Source organism: Leptomonas pyrrhocoris, assembly GCF_001293395.1.
Source record: "Leptomonas pyrrhocoris isolate H10 chromosome Unknown, whole genome shotgun sequence".
NCBI classification, from domain to species: Eukaryota; Euglenozoa; class Kinetoplastea; order Trypanosomatida; family Trypanosomatidae; genus Leptomonas; species Leptomonas pyrrhocoris.
Genome location: NW_015438386.1, coordinates 109,217 through 128,559, shown reverse-complemented (window position 1 = coordinate 128,559; position 19,343 = coordinate 109,217). Strand labels below are relative to the sequence as shown.

Here is a 19,343-nt window from a genome sequence, read left to right as displayed (position 1 = left end):
TATATATATATATATATATATATACATGTATGTACTTCTCCTTCTCTCTTTCTCACCTCGCCAATGAAGACGGCAAGGGAGCAGCACACGCACACACAAGGGAGAAGAGAAGAGCAAGAACACCAACGCCAAAACGAAATGGAAAACAAAGAGGAAAGCCACATTGTAAGAAGCGGTTCGTTGTGTACTGTGACGTCATGTTGTAAGGCCGCTGGTGACGTTAACGCTCCGCGACACATATGGAGCTTTTTTTTTCTTGGGGAGGTGCAGGCCCAAGTGCGTCTCCAGAGCTGCGAGGGAAAGGGGGGGGGGGAGGGGCACTGCGCTCTTATGTGGGAGACGCACCGGCGCTCTCGTGTGTCCCATGCCACTCTCGCGCATCGACACGTACTCTTTTTCTTTTTGAATGATCTCTCGCTGTGCCTCTCAATCGGGTTTCAACGGATGAAATTTCTGTCTTGCGTGCATCAACTATTCGTGTCTACATCTCCCTCTCTTCTTCCTCATCACCGCATTGCGACATACTTTGGTCGACGGCACCCACACACCGCCCCGCAACAACATCATCACCGCAATCAACAGAATTATTTTTTCCCTTTACCTCATCTTTAACCCTCTGTTTCGTTGTTGTCTCGTTCTAGCTCGTCCCTTCTTCTTCATTTTACTGTTACTATTACTATTTCTACAACCATACCTGCCGCCGTCATCTTGAGGCTTTTGCGTTCATGTCGCAGTCCGCCAGTCGTAGTGCAAGCCGGTCCCCGGCTGGCAGCCGCAGCTCCAGCCGCAGCAGCTCGAACTCCATGAAGTTGCCGGAGCCGGCGCCGCCGGTGGAGAACGGCAGCACCGCCGTCGCCGCCGCCGCCTACCCGTCCTCTCAGGAGGCGGCACGCGAGGTGGCGTCTCTCTTCATCGGCCTCGGCCCGGAAGGCCGCTCCGTCAAGGCGGACGAGCTTTTGGATCTCCTCCGGTCCAAGGCCCTCAACCCGGCCAACATCCACGACATCCGCCTGCGTGGCCGCTGCGCCTTCGCCGACACCACGACCGTCGAGGAGGCGCGCCACCTCATCGCGGAGCTAGACAACTCCACCTTCAAGGAGACGATTCGCCTGTCTGTGCAGATGAGCAAGCAGACCCTGAGCGAGGCACAGCAGAAGCGCAAGGAGCGGGAGGAGACCCGCGTCAGCAACCGCAGCGAGGTCGCCGCCAACGGAGGCTGCCAGGTGTTCATCAACCTCGGTCCGAAGGGCGGCGCCATCACCGACGATACCCTCCGCGCCCGAATCGAGAAGCTGTGCCCTATTATTAAAATGGAGCGTCGCGGCTACTGCGTGTACGTGGATGTGCACACGCCAGCGGACACGCAGAAGGTCGTGGCGGACTTGAACGACACCGTCATAGAGGACGTGCGGCTCGTCGCGATGGTGAGCATGCTGCGGCGCAAGCGGGAGCGGGAGACAGCGGCGCGACGCGGCGAGCGCAGCCCGCGACGCGACGACCGGCGGGACGTCCTCCCTTCCTCGCGGCGGCGACGCAGCGGGAGTCGCGATGGCGGCCGTCGTGACCGCCGTCGCACGCGTCGCAGCTACACGCCGTCGTCGCGCAGCTCTTCCCGCTCCCACAGCCGCGGCCGGCGCAGCTACTCGTCCGAGTCGGTCGACTCGCGTGAGCGCCGTCGCGAGGGGCGTCGTGGGCGTCGAGATGACCGCCGCGATGATCGCCGTGGCGACCGCCGTGATGATCGCCGTGGCGACCGCCGTGATGATCGCCGTGGCGACCGCCGTGATGATCGTCGTGGCGACCGCCGTGACCGCCGTTGAGGTGCTGTCTGCGGCCCGTCACCTCTACTCGGGAAAGAGTAAGGGAGAGGGAGTGGGAGAAGAGCCGTATTGTTGCACCCCCTCCCTTTTAGATTGTGGTGTTTGAAGGTACGTGGGCCGGTGTGGATCTGCGTGGCGACGTTGAGGCTGGAGGGTGAGAGGAAGGAGCGGGAAGGCAGAGGAGAGTAAAGTGAAAGGCCGAAATGGAACGCGTGGTTTTGCGTGTTTTATTCCTCGCCTTCTTCCCTTTTCTCTTTCGCTGTTGGTTATGCTGTCTGCACGCGCGCCGCGCCTCACCGCCGACGCAAAGTGGAGGGTGCGACTGCTCCCTTCTGTCCCTCCCTCTTCTCCCCCCCTCGCCCCTTTCCGGTCAACTCTTGTCGGGTGCGCTGTCGGACTGCGTTGAGAAGGGTAGCAGATGAGCAAACAACACACAGCAACGAAGCCAACAGTCTTGCCGCTGTCCCTTCCTCTCACTCGATCCAAAACCCTCGCGGCTGCTTCGCGACGTCGGCACACATCCGCGGTGTGCCTGTGGGACGGTCGCGGCTGTTCTGCGGACGTACTGGAGCGCTGTGGCGGCTCCCGCGTAGGGTGTGTGCTCCCGCTCCCATTCCCACCCCCTTCCTTTTTTGATGTTTTACCGCCGCTTGCGGACATGGGAAAGGGGGAAAAAGGCTGAGACAAGACAAAACAGGAAAAAATACTGTGTAACAGGGTCAGGAGCGACTACGTGTGTGTGTGCGAGGTCCTTTGTGGAGAGGAGACAACGCTCAACCTCCGCTCACTTCCATGCATTCTATATATTTTCTGTCTGTGTGAGCCGTGATGCTTCTTGGGGTTCGACGCTCTTCATGTCGAATGCATTCGAACAACTGCCGTTGACGTCACAGCACTGGTGCGCACCATCGCTTCAGATCACGGCAGCCAACACCTTTTTTTTTTGTTTTCTTCTCTCCCTTCTAAATTACATTACTGTTGTTGTTATTATTACTAATATATATATATATGTTTGTAGTTGTGGACGGAGTTGTGACCGCGCACGCCTCAGGACCTCCGCGCGCCGGCACGTGTTCGCAGAAACGACGGTGACGAAGTCGAAATGAAAAAGAATGAAGACGTTTGCCGCGGTGCGTCTTTCATCAAAGGTGCGTTCGTCCCCCGTACGTGTTTAACGTTTCGCGACCTGCCCCCGAACCACATGCTAGGCAAGTTCTCACTTTTTTAATTTTAGTATTTTGAGGGGCCGATGCGTCCCTCGCCTCCCCCGGAAAATATGCGGAGAAGCACACCCGGCTGACACGAAACGTATGTGTGTGTGTGTGCGTGTGAAGAAACAGTGAGAACCTGCAGCACCCCAGCTGACTCTGATGTTCGTCTAAAGAGAAAAAAGGAGAAATTCGGCCAATCCCTCAAAAGAAGAAGAAACGGCGCTGCAAAAGGGAAACTCGTATTCAGTCTTCTCATGACTGTCGTCCCAATCGCCATCTACTAACGTCTTGCGAAGAGCCCTGTCATCCTCTCGCTTTCTTATTTTTTCTAGTCCTTCTCTCCGGCATGTACTCGCACTTCGCATCGCCGCCAATCACCGCAGTCGGCGGTCAGCTGCTCGTCTCGAGCGCTGCTCCGTAGAACGCCATTAGTTTGATGAAGGCATGCAGAGTCACGAGAAGAAGAAGAATAATAAAAGTGACAAAAGGAAAACGGGGGTTGCGCAGCTGCGTGTGCGAAACACGGCGCGGCCTCGGGGAAGCAGAATCGAATAACAGCCCGTAAAGCAGCTGTAGCGGTGTTTCTCCTCTCTCTCGCTTGCAGTGTTGAACTCGCGCTCTCAGCGAGGGGTGCCGGTGTTGCCCGCGGCCGACGCCGCACCTGCGTGGACGCCATTCATTGACACGGCGAAAGGAAAAAGAGTTGTGTTCTCCTTTCTTCTTCTTCTCGGTGCGTGTGCGTGTGTGTGTGTGAGTGTGAGTGTGTGTTCCTCGTTTTTTTTTTGTTCTTAAGCAGTGTTGTGGCGTTCCGTGCTGCGACGGAGACCTTGGGCGAAGCAGAAGGAGTCGATCAATACATCTACTTCTCTTTCTGCCTATTCAGAATAGAGAAGGTTTCGTGGGACTGGTTGAGGGTGTTTAATTAATAAAGAGAAAGAAGAAAGAAGTAAAGTCAGAGTCCTCTTAAGAGAGGGAGAGCCGCGAGTTTTTTTTCCCCCTTTTGTGTTGATGGACGTTTCAATAAACGACAAAAGGCAATTTGACGGATGAGTGAGGAATAGTTTTGTAGGAGGAAGGGTAGTTGCAATACTCACGTCTGCATAAATTACTGTAACAGCGGTGGTGAAGCAAGGGCTCTTTTGAGGAGGTGATTTTGCCTTCATGTGACGTGCAGGCGCCACGGTGTACCTCATGAAAACAAAGGAAAAGGAAAAGGAAAAGAGAAAGGAACGTGAAGTGCGCGACCTCGAGCGCATTTGACTTCTCTCCCTCCCCGCCTGGCCGTACAGGTTGCACTGTGCAACTGTGTCCACAACAGGTGGTGAGGGTTGACGTAGGCGCGACTCACGTGGTGGTAGTCCGGAGTGCTTTTCGAGATGGGACGGGAGAAGGAAGAAGTGGATGGATGTATATCTGGCTGGGTTTTAGCAACGCAATGCGCAAGAGAAGATCGGTCCCGATTCTCCTCTCCTCCTGTTTCCGCGTGTGTGTCGATCTCGGCGCGTTCCTTCCCCCTCCCCCTGTTCTCTTCCCTCAACGCAACGCACGTTCTTCTTTCTCCCCCCCCACTCTCTCTCCTCCGGTGTTTCTGTGTCTTTTCTTGGCTTCGTCCACCTCGCACTCGTTGCGGTGCTTGTCCTTACCACGCCGCGCCGCTCTTCCGCCTTTCGCCCGGGGCTGAATGCATCTTCGCGTACAACGTCAACTTCTGGTGTTGCGATACTTTTTGTTTTTACCTCCTTATCATGCGTATTCCCCTTCTGCACGCATCCATCAACGAACACACACACACTCATATACACATATGTATACAGAATGAACTGTCTCGGAACGTTGCCGACTCGCCTCTCGCGTAGCTAAGCAACCGCACTGTCACCCTATGGTCGCGTTGTAACATATAACCTTAAAGAAACAGCGATATATCTATACATATATAGATATATAGATACGGATAGATAGTTCAAGCGATAAAGGAAGACCTTCTACGCGGCCTTTCCAAGAAAAGCAACGGAGCGTTTTTGCTGTTTTCCTTTTTCTCTCCTTTTGCTCCTCCCACCAATCGTGCGTGCCTGTGTGAGATAGTGAGACAGAAGAGGAGGTGCTCTGGTGTTGCATGGCACTCCGCTTCATCTTTCATATATATATTTCCCGCCTGTCCTTTTCTTTTTCTTCTCCCTCCCACCCCCTCTCTCCTCTGGCGGTGTCGAAAACACCTGAGAAGTGGGCTGATCGCACCGCTCTTTCTGCTGGTGGATGTATCCACAAGCTTCATGCCTAGCGAGAACGCATCTTTGTTGACAGCTTGCCACCTGGTGCACATGAGAAAAGGGGCGCGCGGTGACTAACGTACTATTTTTTTTTAAATTTTTGCTCGTCTTCTTCTGTTTTGCTTCCTTATCACTATTCGCTGCGCTCCGCTGTAGAACTGGGGAAAAAAGCAAGCAATCCAGCAAACAAAAAATAGCTGCGCCTTTCACCCGTGGATTCTTTCCTTCACTTCTTGTAGGATAAAAAGTGTTCTGCACGGTTGTGCACCTCTGCGTTCCTTTTTGGTTTTGAATTTCAAATTCTTTTGTACTGCCGTGCGACATCGTTCGTCAACCTCTCTGACACTTGTTTCTTTCTTTACTGTTGTGCCGCCGCGTCGCTCTCTTGCCGAGCGCCGGCGATGGTGTTTTTTCACTTCATCCTTCTTCTTTCCTTTACCCCCCCGCAGACGTGAGGTTTTAGTCTGTACGTCTGATACGCCGCCGTCGGCGTTCCTCTTCCTCGCTCGTCTTTTCGCCCTCCATTTTTTCTTTCTTTTGGGTTTCCTCCGAAAGGCGGGACGCTGCACAGAGGAGGTGCTCCGGCGAACAAACTCGCTGTCTCGATTTGGTGGTGCTTGCTCCTTTTTTTTTACTCTTTCCAAAAGCATTATTCTCCTCCTTTTCTTTTCGCTGCTGTGCGAGCTTGGCGAAGTTGATCCGACACGGAGTATGGACGCCGCGACACACGTCGGCGTCCCGTTACGCGCCTCGGCCGGCGGCGGATCCGCCGCGTTTTGTGTGGTGTGCGGGCGGGTTCGAGACCACCTCGTCCTCCGCAAATCTGGTTTAAAGTGTCCGAGCTGCATTGGGAGGTCGGCCAGCAAACGGTTCCGCCACGTGCACGGGCAGCCGAAGTCGCAGCATCTCTCGCACGTCGACGGCAGCTCTCCGACGGCCGGTGGCGGGGAAACCTCCTCCACCGCACCCCCGGGAGACTCCTTCTCCACGACGGTGGTGCTGTCGCACTCGCCGTCGTCGTCCGCGCTGCCGCCCAACGAAAGCGTGAGCGGCACGCTCGACTCCGGCGGCAGCAGCGGCGCTGCTCGCCGCCCCATCGAGGAGTACATCAGCGGCACCGCCATTTTCAGGGCCGCCGTGAAGTTCGCGCGACACGGCAAGAAGAGCCGCGACGCCGACGGCTGCAGCACCGCAGGGGACGCGGTGGGGAGTGAGCGGACTTACCCCTCCCCCTCAACGATGAGTCAGCGCAGTGTCAACAACGCCGCGGCGCCCGTCGCTGGTGACACCGTGCCTCCTGCGCAGACGCGGCAGCCCGTAAGCGCGTCGTCAGGTCTGCACCGGCCGGCCGCCATCAACACCGCAGGTCACGCAGCGCCGCCGCCGGTCCCCCGCACCCGGGCCGCTCTTGGCGACGCCGCCGATGCGGCACAGGGGCCCACGGGTCCCCGCAGCGCCGCTCCCATCGCCGATGGTCTGCCGCGGCGCCTACCACGCCGTCGCCCGCTGACGAGCCCCGCTGGTGCATCGACGGCGTCGTTGGCGATCCGCGAGACGGGCGGCGTTTCCGCCCCGCCGCCGATGCCGCCGTCTGGCTCCCCATCCGAGGAGACCGTCAAGACCAACGGCGCTGGTGCTGCGCCTACCACTGTGCGCTGCATCGAGGAGGACGACACGCCGTCGGAAAGCCTCAGCGGCGTTGTCCACGGCGGCCCGCTGCCACCGCTGGAGCCGACGAAAGACCCGTACGCGTCGCCGCCGGGTACCCCGCTAGCGGACACCAGCCCGTGGACTGTCGGCGCCGCGCAGTCGAGCCCACCACGGCCTTGCCACACCGCGTCCTTGTCAGGAGTGGTCTTTGACGCAGCGCGCACCGCAAGTCCGTCGCCAAACATGACGGCAGACTTCAGCGCCAACCCGCTCGCTCCCCGTGCGGGCAGCCGGGCGGGGTCCTCGTCGTCCTCGCTGCTGGAGCGGCGCTCGTCGACGCGGCTGCCGGCACGCAAGGCGCACGCGCCGTCTACCAGCAGCCTGGCCGGCGACGCCCACCTGCGCACGGCGTCGTTCCTCACGCAGGCCTCAACAGGGACCTGCTCCGCGGTGCCGCCGGCCCCGACAAACGGCCACTCCGCGAGGCCAGGTGGGCAGACGGCGAGCTGCAGTGAAACATCCTCGCTGCGCCGCATGCCGCGCACCGACCGCACCGGTATGGAGGGCACGGCGGATGCACGCGGCTGCGGTAGGTCGGCCTCGTCGGGCGCATCTCCCTCATCGTCGTCCTCCTCCTCCTCCTCCGGCAGCGAGTCTGATCGTGTGCGCTCCTCGTCTCTCTCCTCCTCGCCGGCCTCCGTGGAGGGAGCCGCCGCACCGCCCAGCGCCACCGCACGTCCGACGAGAAGGAAGGCGAGGAACAGGGTAACCGGCCGTCGAAAAGCCCACCGGAGCACACACGTCGATCCGTTGGCCCCTTGCGCGGTGCGCAGTCTAGATGCGATCCATCTCACTGTCGAGCTCGCGCCGCCGCCGCCAACCGACGGCATCGACGCCACCGCCGTTGCTGCTGCGACCGGGGCCGCGTCCTCCCCGAGGCGTAAGGGCACGGCGAGCAGCGTGTGCAGCAGCAGCAACACTCCGCGCTCCGACTCCACCACGCCCCTGCACAGCAGCGGCAATGATGGGTACCAGCGACAGGTGGGGATGGGCGGCGTCTCTGGCGCCTTCACCGTTACGCGTCACCTCCGACAGCGCAGCAGCAGTGACGCGTATGGTGGGGTGGGTGTGCTCGGCGCCAACGCCCGCCCGCGACGGGGCATAGCGGCGGACTCGGCCGCCACCGGAGGACGTACCGAGGTGAAGAAAATTGCGTTCCGCATTGTCGTGCGAGACCGCCCGTCCGGTCTCGCAGTTGTCGCACGGGAGTGTAGGCTATACTCGCAGATCATTCCTGCCCTGGAGCGAGTGAAGATGATCGCCGGGGCTGAGCTGCCGGCATGCCCCAACAAGCGGCTGCCCAGCCTGCGTTTCGCGACGGACGCCTTCACCGAGGAGCGTCGCGCCGAAGTAGAGCTCTTCCTGCAGGCGGTGGAGCGGAGCCCGTTCTACGTGCGGCACCCAGACGTGCTGAGCCTTCTTGGATTGGAGGCGAACAGCGCGGGCGGCGGCACCGTCCTTGCCTCACCAGACACCAGCGGCGGCAGCGTCGGCAGCGGGCTTGCTCATGGCACCGGTGCTCGTCGCGGCCCCTCCGCCGAACCGCGCGGAAAGAGCGCTGCTGCTGGTACCACGCCGAGACACGAGCGCAGCCCACAAGGGACGGGTGGCACAGACGGAGGCGGCCGCCACCGCCATGCGGAGCCCCTCGCTGCGTCGGCCGCCTCCACGGCCGATACCGCGAACAACACCACCACCTCCACCGGCGCCGGCGGCTACCTCAACTCCGTGGCGCTCGATGCCTACCGTGCGCCAGCCACCTGCAGCAGTGCCGCACAGCCGGCGGGTTTGTTCTGTCGCACCCCGAGCCAGTCTAGCGTGCAGACCTCGCGCTCCTCGTTGGTGCGGCGTCACAAGATGGATGAGGTGACCATGGAGGACCTGGAGCACATCCAACTGGGCAACCTCATCGGCCGTGGCACCTTCGGCTCCGTCTACCTCGGCCTCCTCCAAACGCAGCGCGGTCCGTTAATGGTGGCGGTGAAGGTGATGACGGTGGGTGAGGAGGTGCCCCCCGAGGAGCTGGCGTGCCTGCAGCGTGAGCTGGACGTGCTGTGCGCGACGCGACACAAGAACATCATTCGATTCCTCGGCAGCTCGCTGAACGCCACGACGCGCGACCTGCGCGTGTTCACCGAGTACGTGGAGTGCGGCACGATTCACTCACTGGTGGAGCGCTTCGGTGCGCTGACGCTGCTGTCTATCCAGCAGTACATGCGCCAGATTCTGCACGGCCTGCAGTACTTACATCGCCTCTCCATCGCCCACCGCGACATCAAAGGGGAGAACATCTTGGTCACCAAGAACGGCCGTGTGAAGCTGTCGGACTTCGGCAGCAGCACCGGTGCTCCGGCTGACCATGCCGCCGTGGCCGCCGCCGGCGCTGCGGAGGCCGATTGCCCGGTCGGGTCCCCGTCATACATGGCCCCGGAGGTGATCCAAGGCACGGTGCGGTCCGCCTTGGCCGCTGACATTTGGTCACTTGGCTGCGTCGGTATTGAGATGCTGGACCGGCAGATCTGGGAGGTGAAGCCGCACGTGAACCCGTTTGTGTTCCTCTTCCGCGTGAGCAAAGCCGGCACCCCGCCGCAGGGGCTGCCCACCGTGGCGGAGCTCGTGGCGCTGCAGCAGGCCGGCAAGGGCGACGAGGCGGTGCAGTTCGGCCTCTACCGCGACTTTCTGCTGCTGTGCTGCCAGGTGGACCCCGAGAAGCGGCCCACGGCGACCGCGTTGCTGCGGCATCCGTTTATGACACATCCATACGCAAAACACCTGCGGTGGCTGCCGCCTGCGCCGGCCTGCAAAAACGCACCTCCGCCAAGCTGACCGTCTCTCACCGACTGGGGAGAGAGCACAATGCGCAGGTGCCTCGTTCGGCGGCCTCCCTCCTCACCAAAAGAAAATAAAATCACCGTGCGTTGCGCGGCTGAGCTGGAAATTTCTTGTTGCGGAAAAAAATAGCAGTACTGCACTTTCTCTTTTCCTTTTTTCTAAAATGCTTGTTTTCATATTTCTCTCCTCAACGGCGCGGGACTGCGCGGCGATGCAGCCTGCCACCTCTGCCGATCAAAATCAGTCTCGTTGTCCTCTCTCATTCCCTCTGCTTGCGTCTCGTTTCTGTGTGCGACGGTTGACCGCTGATCGGTGATGTGGCCCATCAACGATAAAAAGAGGAAAGAGAGAAGAGCGTGTTGAACACGATGCTTTACGGAGAAGGTTTGCCCCCCAAAAGGTTTGGTGCTTGTCGATTGCTCGAGACGCAGAGTGTGCTGTCCTTTCTTTAAAATTTATTTCTCTTTTGCCACTGCTGCCGCCGCTGTAACGGAGGATTTTCTAAAGGAGGAAAAAGGATGTGCGCGGCAGCAGCCCTTTCAGAAAATCAATGAAAGAAGAAAAAGAGCCCGATGTATTTGACTGTGATGAATTTCTGCAGGGACGTACGCGCGAGTTTTACACGGCAGAATGGCTACATACATGCGCTGAAAGCGAAGGAAAGGGACGTTGACGAACCAGCAAACACGCTAAAATGATAATAGTGACAATAAAACCCCGCGCAAATGAAAAAAGAAGAGGCGGAAAGGACGACTACACTTGGATAAAAGAGGGCTCTGTATTGCAATGATAAACAAATTTGATTATCCCTCTCTCTCTCTGTGTGTGTGTGCGCTCTCTGCACCCTCGGCGACGCGGCGCTGTACAGGTTTCTGCAATCTCGCTTTCCCTCGTACCTTACGAGCAGTCGTCGCCGCGACAAACGTCAAAGGAGAAAGAGAAAGAGATAAGAGCGCAGCAATGAAACCCCCTCTTTCCTCTTTCGGTTCTATTATTATTATTAATAAAGAGAAGAGGCAACATATTCTTCTCCCTCTCTTCTCTCTCTTGTCTTCCATCCTCCTCCTCCATCCTCCTCCTCCTCTTCACGCCACTCCCCTCCCCTCTCCGTTCAGCAACACCGCCTTTTCACTCCACGCTTCCTTTTTTTTCCCCTTTTTCTTCCTTCTTCTGCATCGCTTTTCATCGAGCAAGTTTCGTTTCGTGTTTGAGCTGCCTTTTCTGGGAAGCAGAGAGCAAAGCAGAAACGACGACGACGACAACAACTTAAATAGCGAGGAGGAAAAACCGAAGAGCTGTCGGGCACACGACAGCGGAGGGCAGCGCTGAACTCGCCAACTCCCTTCACAAGTACGTCGATGCATTTGGCCTTGTCGATCTTTTAGTATTCCACAACATCAACAAAGAAGAAAGAAGAAAATAAACCTTTTCACTTCACGTTGCGAGTTCTTGTCCCTGTCGGTGCACACACACACACACATCAACATATATATTTTTAGAGATTCTCCACTTTTCTTACCTAGAAATTTCCTCCCTCGGCACCGCCTTCCATCCTTTAAAAACAACAACAAGAGACAACATCGTCATTTCTTCCGTCACGCCCCGTGCGCTTTTCCCGTGAGCCTCGAGTAACGAACCGCAGAAGAGGAAAGAAGAAAAAGCACTCACGGCCGTGGAGCGTTCACCTTCTTCCGGCATCCGAAGCCGCACGCCCGCATCGCGCCCGATCTGATCGCGAGGGCTTTTTTTGGTACTGTTTCCCCGCTCACTGCACTTCCTTCATTTGTTCCCTTTCCTCCCCCCATCACTCGTCGTGTGCCAGCGCCCACTCCTTTATGGAGGTGCACGACATTGCGGCAAGCAGGGCGCACCAGCACAGCAACTCCGAGCACGCCGTGGACCCTGACACCCGCCTTCTTCCTTCTCCCCACCGCGAAGCCGCCACCACTGCCGCTGCTGCTGCTCCTGCTGCGGCGGCGAACATCAACGCCGGCGGGCCTGATAAAGTCGGAGCACTGGAGAGGACCCAACTGCCAGAAACCGATTTCGCCACGAGCACTAGCCTCGGCCTCTCCACGCGCGAGTTCACGAATCGCGAATCGTCCGACTCCGCCTTGACATTGCTTACGTCCGAGATGCTGCCGGTGAACGGCGCCGTCGCAGACAGCGACAATGGTACCATGCAGCGCGGCAACGTCGCGGCACGGACCGGACCGGCACCCGTGCTGAGCGAGGCTTTACTGCGCCGCAAGCAGGCACACTCCCGCCAAGCCAGTCTCGACCTCTTGCAACGCGAGCACGCGAGCCTGAGCAGCGTCAACGGCGGCCGCGCGTATGAGCGGGCGGCGAGTTATATGGCGCAGACGCAGTCGTCGCTGCGGCACGCCTCCCTCGGCTCGGAGGCGAGTATGACCGGCTCAACGCGGCGACTGCGGCAGCGGCGTAGCGCCGACCGTGACGACGACGACGAGGTGAGCGATGTCGCGAGTGTGACGTCATCGCAGTGGTCGCTGCGGCGGCGCCGCGTTGGACCACGTACGCTGCGGCCGGTGCCGTTGCCGGCGACGACGGTCATGTCGGAGCGGGCGCAACGCATTGCCGCCCGCACGGCGGAGACGCGACTGCAGGGCAACCCGGTGGTGGTCGTGCGGGGCGGCGCGCGGGTCTCGGCATCGCGCAAGTCCTCGGTGACCACGACGGAAAACAGCTCCCCGCACATCCAGCCGGTGCAGCGACGGAGTCTCTCCGCGAGCGGGGCGGCCTCGGCGAGTGCGACCACCGTCACGGTCTCCGACGACGACACGGTGGAGTTGACAAAATCGGGCGTGTCGGTGTCGCTCAGCCCCATCACCTCCGGCGCGCGCTCCGGACGGAAGTCGCTGCACCACGCCCGCCACGGCAGCGGCAGCGGCAGCGGCAGCGGCAGCGCCTCCCTCAGCGTCGCGGATGGCGAACTCACCAGGAGCGCGAGGGACGCGCAGGACGAGCCGGTGCCCCGCACGGTGCAACCGGTCAGCTTCGACGGCTACGGCGGCGGTGCTGCCGCGGCGCAGCGGAAAAACGGTCTGGGGCCCGATAAAGGCGGTCGCCCCCCGCTGACGCCTCGTGATGACGCCTCGCCTCACACGGTTGGTGGGCAGCGCGGCGGCAGCCTCGGCGCCGCGGCCGCGGTCCCGGCGACGACGCTCACCAGCAACACCGTGCACCGCCACTCCAGCAGCGTTGACTATCAGCAGAAGCAGCAGCAGCGGTTGCAGCAGCCGCAGCGGCGCAACTCCGCTGGTGGATCGGCCGTCGCGACGCGCGGGCCGAGCGTGGCGAGCAGCAACGGGACGGCGGTTCATCGCATCACCGAGGGCCGTCGCTCCGGCGCGGACTACGATGTCGCCGTTGGCCGGAAGTCGTTCGGCGAGGAGTCGATGGACGACACCCCGATCAGCGTGCTGAAGGAGCGCGCCAACCGCGAAGCGCAGCACAACGCCCGACGCGCCCCTGATCAGCCGGTCGTCCCTCGGCTGGAACTGGGCGAGATCACGGCGAAGCGCGACCGGCAGCACCGCTCCGCCTCCTACAAGGTGGCGCATGGCGGACAGGCCGACGACGACAACGACGGCGCTGCCGACACGCCCGTGACGGGCGGCTCGGTTCTGTCGGAGGTGACGGTGTCCTCCATGACCGATTCCGCCACACCGCAGGGGCAGGTACTCACCCGCAGTGGTCACCGCCACCAGCGGGAGCTGCACCCCGCCAAGGAGGGCGAGGACGTCCGCGTCGATCCCTCTCCCGCCGCCAGTGCCGATCAAAGAGCCACCTACAACAGCCACGGCGCGTCGCCGGCGCGCGAGGCGGACGCGGCCGACGCCGTCGCCACCACTGTCAGCCCATCCCGCACCACCGCGGCGGAGGCCACGGCGCACCAACGCGAAGGCAGCGCCGCCGTGACGACCACCACAAACAGTCTCAACGCGGCTCCGACGCAGGGCGGAGTGACGACGGCGACGACGACGGAGGACGCAGCAGCGGAGCCGGCAGGTAAGGCGGTGCAGCCCGCAAACGCTCCGGCATCATCCGCCTCTGCGGCCGCACCATCACAGAAGGGCGTGAGTGAGCCGAAGAAGCGGCGTGCGTTTGAGAAAAGCGGCGCCACTGCCCCGGCCCAACCGACACCACCGCCGGCGGCCAGCACGAAGGATAACGCAAAGTGCTGTGCGGTGATGTGAGAGAGAGAGAGGAGGAAGAGGAGGAGGAGGAGGAGGTGTGCGTGTGTTTGAGTGTGTGGGTGTCCAGGCGGACCTAAGGCTGAGACCGCTGTCGGCTTTTTTTTCCCTCTCCTCGTGAACTCCGTCCTTCGTACCCACACCCTGTTTGAGTTTATACATTGCCCCATTTCTCTTCCTCTCGTGCTCTGTGTCGCACCGTCTTGTGCGCTGCGTAGACTGCCGCTGCCGCTGCCGCTGCTGCTGCTGCTGCTGCTAGAGTCTTTGTGTGATTTCTTTTCCCCTCCGTTCCCTCCTCTTCCGCATCTTCTTCGACTTTTCGTTTTCCACACCCGGCGAACATCCACCATGCGCACTTGGTCGTTAAGCTCGAGGGTGGGGAGAGTACGAGAGGGGAGATCAGACAAGTCAGGCGAGAGCATCTATAGTAGTTTTTCCTTTCTTTTCTTATTTTCTTGCTTAGTACTACTTTAGTTCTGTTTTCATTGTTGTGTTGCCAGATCTAAGTGCTGCTTAATAATGGTTCTTTTCGTAGCTGCTACGGGCAACCATTAAAAGAGAGAGAGAGAGAGGAGGGGAAAATAGTTATCATTACCGTGGGCACCCCGACAAAGCCTAATGAGACAAGCGTTTTCTTACTTCTCCTTCTCTGCTCCCTCTCTCCCTGGGTCATCACTCGAGGTGCCTCTCTCTAAACGTGAAGCAGGTACATGAATTGCATCTGTCTCTATTTTCTCATTTCTCTGAACTTCGCATATTTTCTTTTTTTACTTTTTCCTTCTTCACCGGTTTTGTACCTTTACCTTTTCTGTGTTCTCTGGATATATATAAATGTTTGTTGTTGTGTGTGCCTTGTGTCCTCGCTGTGTCAGCGTGAGCCGTCTTCTTATTGGGTTTGTCGCAGCAGCCTGCGGGTACTGCGTTGCTTTGAAAAGGAATTTTTGTTTGTTTGTTGGTTAGATTGTTTTTTCTCTCGCTCTTTCGGTTTCTGTCGCGGGTAATTATAATTGTTGTTGTTGTTGTTGTGTGCGAATGTGTTTCGTGCAGGTGCGCTGCCCAGCGACGCTCTCATGGCAGCGTACAAGCAAAAGCCCCCGCTGGCAGCTGCACCTTCTCTCTCTCTCTCTCACACACTATCTCTCTGTGTCTCTGTGTGTGTGTGTGTTATTCTCTCTCTTCTCTTTTACCTTTTTCCATTTCATAGGACTTCTCTACGCCGTGCTGTGCGACGTGCGAAACGGATTTTTTTTCTTTTTTTTTCCTTTTCCCCTTTCCCCTTTCTTCGTCTTCTTTCTTTCTGTTGAGAGTCGATTTCCCTCCGTTGCCTTCTTTATCTCCCACACGTACATCTTATATTTCCGCCGCCTTTCTCACTGCGTTTGCCCGCTCTCTTTGCTTCTCTTTTCCTTTTCTTTTTTTTTTTGTCTTTGATTGCTGCTGCGTGACTGCTGTGGTGGACGCCCACGACGTGCAATTGTTGTTTCCGGGTCCTTTTTGCTGTGGCTCGACGCTGCCGTGGCGCGTGTGCGGTTCGTCGTCCCCCCCCCTCCCCCCACGCACATGCGAGCGCTCCCCACTGCGCAGCAACGCCACAACAGGTGACGCTTTTTTGGGTTTTCTTAAAGGAAAAACAGAACCAAAGTATACATTCATTTTCGTGCTGCCTCGGCCAAACCCTCCTTTCACCGGTTTCTAAGCAATTTCTCTCTGTGGTGGGGTTTTCTTCCGTAGAGCAATGAAAGTCGCCCGCGTTGGCGGTACTTCACGCAGGGGGTCGGCCGCGTCCACTGCGAAAGAAATAAATGAAGAAATAAATAACAGCAAAAATACCGGAGTGTTTGGGGGAAACTAAAAGAAAACAATTGTGTCAAGAGGAGGTCCCTTTTGCAGCGTTTCCACGGTGGAGTTCTCCTCCCTTTCCTTTTGTTCTTCTTTCCCTTCCCCCCCCTCCCCCTCTTGAACTCCGTCTGCGTACGTTGACCAACCCCGCCGTTCCCCTGCGGTATGAATGGACCGGTCTCCTCCTCGGCTCTTCGCACCATCGTCTTCATTTTTCTTTTTCTTGGCTTTTCGTGTCTCTGCCCAAACGCTCCTTCTTTCTTTTTCTCTCTCTCTCCGCCGGTTCTTCTTTCTATAGCAAATCCTAAACAAACAAAACGAGTATATTAATCTTCAACACAGACACCGCAATTATTATTGTTAGTAGTATCTATTAACATTTCCAATTGTCACCCAAACGCGCTCTGTTGTGACGATAATGGAAGAGAAAAAGCGGACCTTGGTCTTCTCTTGCGTCCTTCTTATCACATACATTTATATATATATTTATTTGTCTTGTTAAGAAGGAAAAAAAAGAATTGTGTCTTCCTCTCGGTTCTCCTCTCTTGCGCAGAAGTTTTCACGACGTTACCGCGCTGCTTCTTTCCTTTCTGTATTTGCCGCCGACGACTTCCGCCGTTGGCGTTTTGAGTCCTTCGACTGCGGAAGACGAAGCGGAAGAAGAGGTGAACGAAGAAATCAAAAACAAAAGGCCGCCGCCCCAGTGCTCTTTATGCGGCGTGCAGGGCGGAGCCGATCACCTACCAAACTCCATCCATAGTAACCGAAAAACAAACAAACAAACAGAAAGCTGCTAAAGATCCCTCACTCTGTTCTCTCTCCCGCTGCCTTCCCTCTCCTCCTGACCACACACACGCTCCCTCCCTCTCTTTCCAACTTTTCGCTCCGCGAACTTCTCTCCTGAAACAGCTGTCAGCCGTAGACTCCAAACCCCACAGAAGACCAATATATAACAACAGTAAAAGAAAAAGTAGAAGACGTAAATATATGATTTTTACCGTTAAAACAATACAAAACAAAACATTCCCTTTTTTCCCAAATTGACTTCAACGTGCTCGTGTACGGTTCTTTTCTTTTTTAAATTACGGGTGTGTGCTCATTGGCGTGGAGACGTTGCCGCCCCTTTGCACCGAGTGAAAGCGTTGCCGCCTCTTCCCACGACCGCACCGCGACCAGCTACACTTTACCTTCTTCAAATATTTTTGCTCTCCTCCCCGGATTTCATCCAACAGAGCCGGCTGCACGCAACACCTTCTCCTCTCCTCTCTTCTCTCTCTCTCTCTCTCGAGAAATAGAGAAAGAAGCAAAGAAGAAAGTAAAAGAAGAATACGTTCGTCCCTCCTGTCTTTCCCCCTTTCTCCATCGTCGCACCGCAATCATGGGGGCCCCCAAGCGTCTTGGCAAGTACGAGTTAGGCCGCACCCTCGGCACAGGTAACTTCTCCAAGGTAAAGATCGCCCGCGACACCGAAACGGGCAAGGAATGGGCCATCAAAGTCATCGACAAGGAGCAGCTGGTGCGAGAACGCATGGAGGAGCAGCTAAAGCGTGAGATTGCCGTCATGAAGATGCTGCGCCAACCGAATATAATCGAGCTGCATGAGGTGATGCAGACGAGCCACCACATCTACCTCGTCCTTGAACTCGTGACGGGCGGAGAGCTGTTCGAGAAGATCGCCAGCGCGAAGCGCTTCGACGAGCCGACGGCACGGCACTACTTCCATCAGCTGATTAGCGGGATTAACTACTGTCATCGCCAAGGCATCGCCCATCGTGATTTGAAGCCGGAAAACCTGCTGCTAGACGCGAGCGACACGCTGAAGATATCCGACTTCGGGCTCAGCAACCTGCAGCGGACAAACGCAAACGGCGGCGGCACGATGCTGCAGACGGTGTGCGGCACGCCAAACTACGTCGCGCCGGAGGTGCTGAAGGAGCAGGGCTACGATGGCCTCAAGGCCGATATCTGGAGCTGCGGCGTCGTGCTCTTTGTGATGATGGCCGGCTACCTGCCCTTTGACGATGAAAACGTGAACGCGCTCTTCACCAAGATCGAGCGCGGCGAGTTTCGCATGGCGCGCCACTTCAGCGCGGAGGCACGCGATTTGATTTCGAAGATGCTGACTGTAGATCCGCAGGAGCGCATTTCGTTAGACGGCGTCATCGCCCACCCGTGGTTCTGTGTGGATTGGAATCCGGCGATGCTGACGCAGGGCAGTAGCCACAACTCACCAAACACCGCGCAGATCAACAACGCCATTCGAAAGATGTAACAAGCAACTCTCTTTCACACACACACACACACACACACCCAAAATAGTCTGCCACGATTCGTGTGAATGAATTTGTTTTACCTTAAAAAAAGGGGGGAAAGCAATGTGAAGATTCCTTAAAAAAAGAATTTGTAGTTGTGTATGCGATGACACCGGCAGCGGAGTTGACCATGGGAGTGTCGTGAGGAGCCCCGCTGCCACGACGCGCGTAGATGCAGAACGGCTGACGCAAGGAGGAGGAGCAGGCGGAGGCGGAGGAGAGGAACGAGGACTACAGGGGAAGAACAAGGAAGAGGCTAGTCGAGAGCGCATTTCTTTAGCTCGACCTTTCCTACGTGCAGCGCACCTGCACTCAACACACACACACACATCGGCGGCGTTGAGCGAGACCTCACTCGCTGATTTCCTCCCTCCCTCCAAACGAGAAACGAGCAAAACAGCAGAAGGACACTTAATTCTCAAAGCATAGATTCTAACAGAGCGATGTAGCGAGAGAAGGAGAAGCGGAGAGAAAGGAGGGTACGGCATTGCAGTAGCGAAACTATGTGGTAGAGGTAAGCGACTGCTGCAGTAGCGGCATCAGCAGCGGCAGCACACTCACCGTTTCCCTTTCCTCCTTTATTCTTTTTTCCTTTAACTATACATAAATGTTTATCGATGTAGAGATGCCTCTTCAGGTGCGAAAGGCACAGAAGGGTTTGGATGCGAGGAATCACGGCAAGGCTGCCGTACATTGCAAAAGAACAGGTGGACGACGGATGTATGTGTGTGAGAGAGAAATCGGAGGCGCCGTCAACAGAAGAAGAAAGAAAAGAAGGAATGAAAGAAGCGGCGACGGACAAGCGTCTCTGGTCGGGGTGGTTCCTCCCAGTTTTTCCTCGTTTCTTCACACTGCAATCCATTGGTTCACGTTCCTATATATATATTCCTTTTTCTTGTGATATATATATGTATATAAGAATGTACTTGGCACCTTGTATCGTTGTGAGCACGTCAGTTTTCCACTCTGCTGCGTCCTCATCTACTGTTGTTGTCTGTTCCCTCTCATCGTTTGTGTGTGTGTGTGTGTGTGTGTGTGTGAGGAGGCTGAAGATCCACTGCACCTCTCCTACCTTTTTTTCTCTTTCCCTTTGCGTTGTAAATGCAGCAGTGTCTCCTCCCGGTGCTTCCATATG

At 57.4% G+C, this 19,343-nt stretch overlaps 4 protein-coding genes across 6 annotated transcripts; all 4 read left to right on the top strand.

The window, feature by feature from the left end:
• Window positions 1-581: 581 nt before the first annotated feature.
• Window positions 582-1,820, top strand: ABB37_09276 (splicing factor ptsr1-like protein; the record flags this gene model as incomplete). Its single annotated transcript, XM_015808663.1, has 1 exon — window positions 582-1,820. Exon 1 carries the CDS (start codon window positions 726-728, stop codon window positions 1,818-1,820), a length of 1,095 nt encoding a protein of 364 aa, XP_015652714.1. The 5' UTR covers window positions 582-725.
• Window positions 1,821-2,837: 1,017 nt separating this feature from the next.
• Window positions 2,838-9,834, top strand: ABB37_09275 (putative protein kinase; the record flags this gene model as incomplete). Of its 2 annotated transcripts, none has more annotated exons than XM_015808662.1 (1): window positions 2,838-9,834. In XM_015808662.1, the coding sequence occupies exon 1, from the start codon at window positions 6,010-6,012 to the stop codon at window positions 9,832-9,834; it is 3,825 nt and encodes a 1,274-aa protein (XP_015652713.1). In that variant the 5' UTR covers window positions 2,838-6,009. The 2 variants fall into 2 exon arrangements, with proteins under 2 accessions (XP_015652713.1, XP_015652712.1); XM_015808661.1 differs by having other exon boundaries at window positions 4,845-9,834.
• Window positions 9,835-10,954: 1,120 nt separating this feature from the next.
• Window positions 10,955-14,060, top strand: ABB37_09274 (hypothetical protein; the record flags this gene model as incomplete). Its single annotated transcript, XM_015808660.1, has 1 exon — window positions 10,955-14,060. The coding sequence occupies exon 1, from the start codon at window positions 11,676-11,678 to the stop codon at window positions 14,058-14,060; it is 2,385 nt and encodes a 794-aa protein (XP_015652711.1). The 5' UTR covers window positions 10,955-11,675.
• Window positions 14,061-16,193: 2,133 nt separating this feature from the next.
• Window positions 16,194-18,168, top strand: ABB37_09273 (putative serine/threonine kinase putativeprotein kinase; the record flags this gene model as incomplete). 2 transcript variants are annotated; one of them, XM_015808659.1, is made up of 1 exon in its annotated part: window positions 16,194-18,168. In XM_015808659.1, exon 1 carries the CDS (start codon window positions 17,275-17,277, stop codon window positions 18,166-18,168), a length of 894 nt encoding a protein of 297 aa, XP_015652710.1. In that variant the 5' UTR covers window positions 16,194-17,274. The 2 variants fall into 2 exon arrangements, with proteins under 2 accessions (XP_015652710.1, XP_015652709.1); XM_015808658.1 differs by having other exon boundaries at window positions 16,805-18,168.
• Window positions 18,169-19,343: the final 1,175 nt, after the last annotated feature.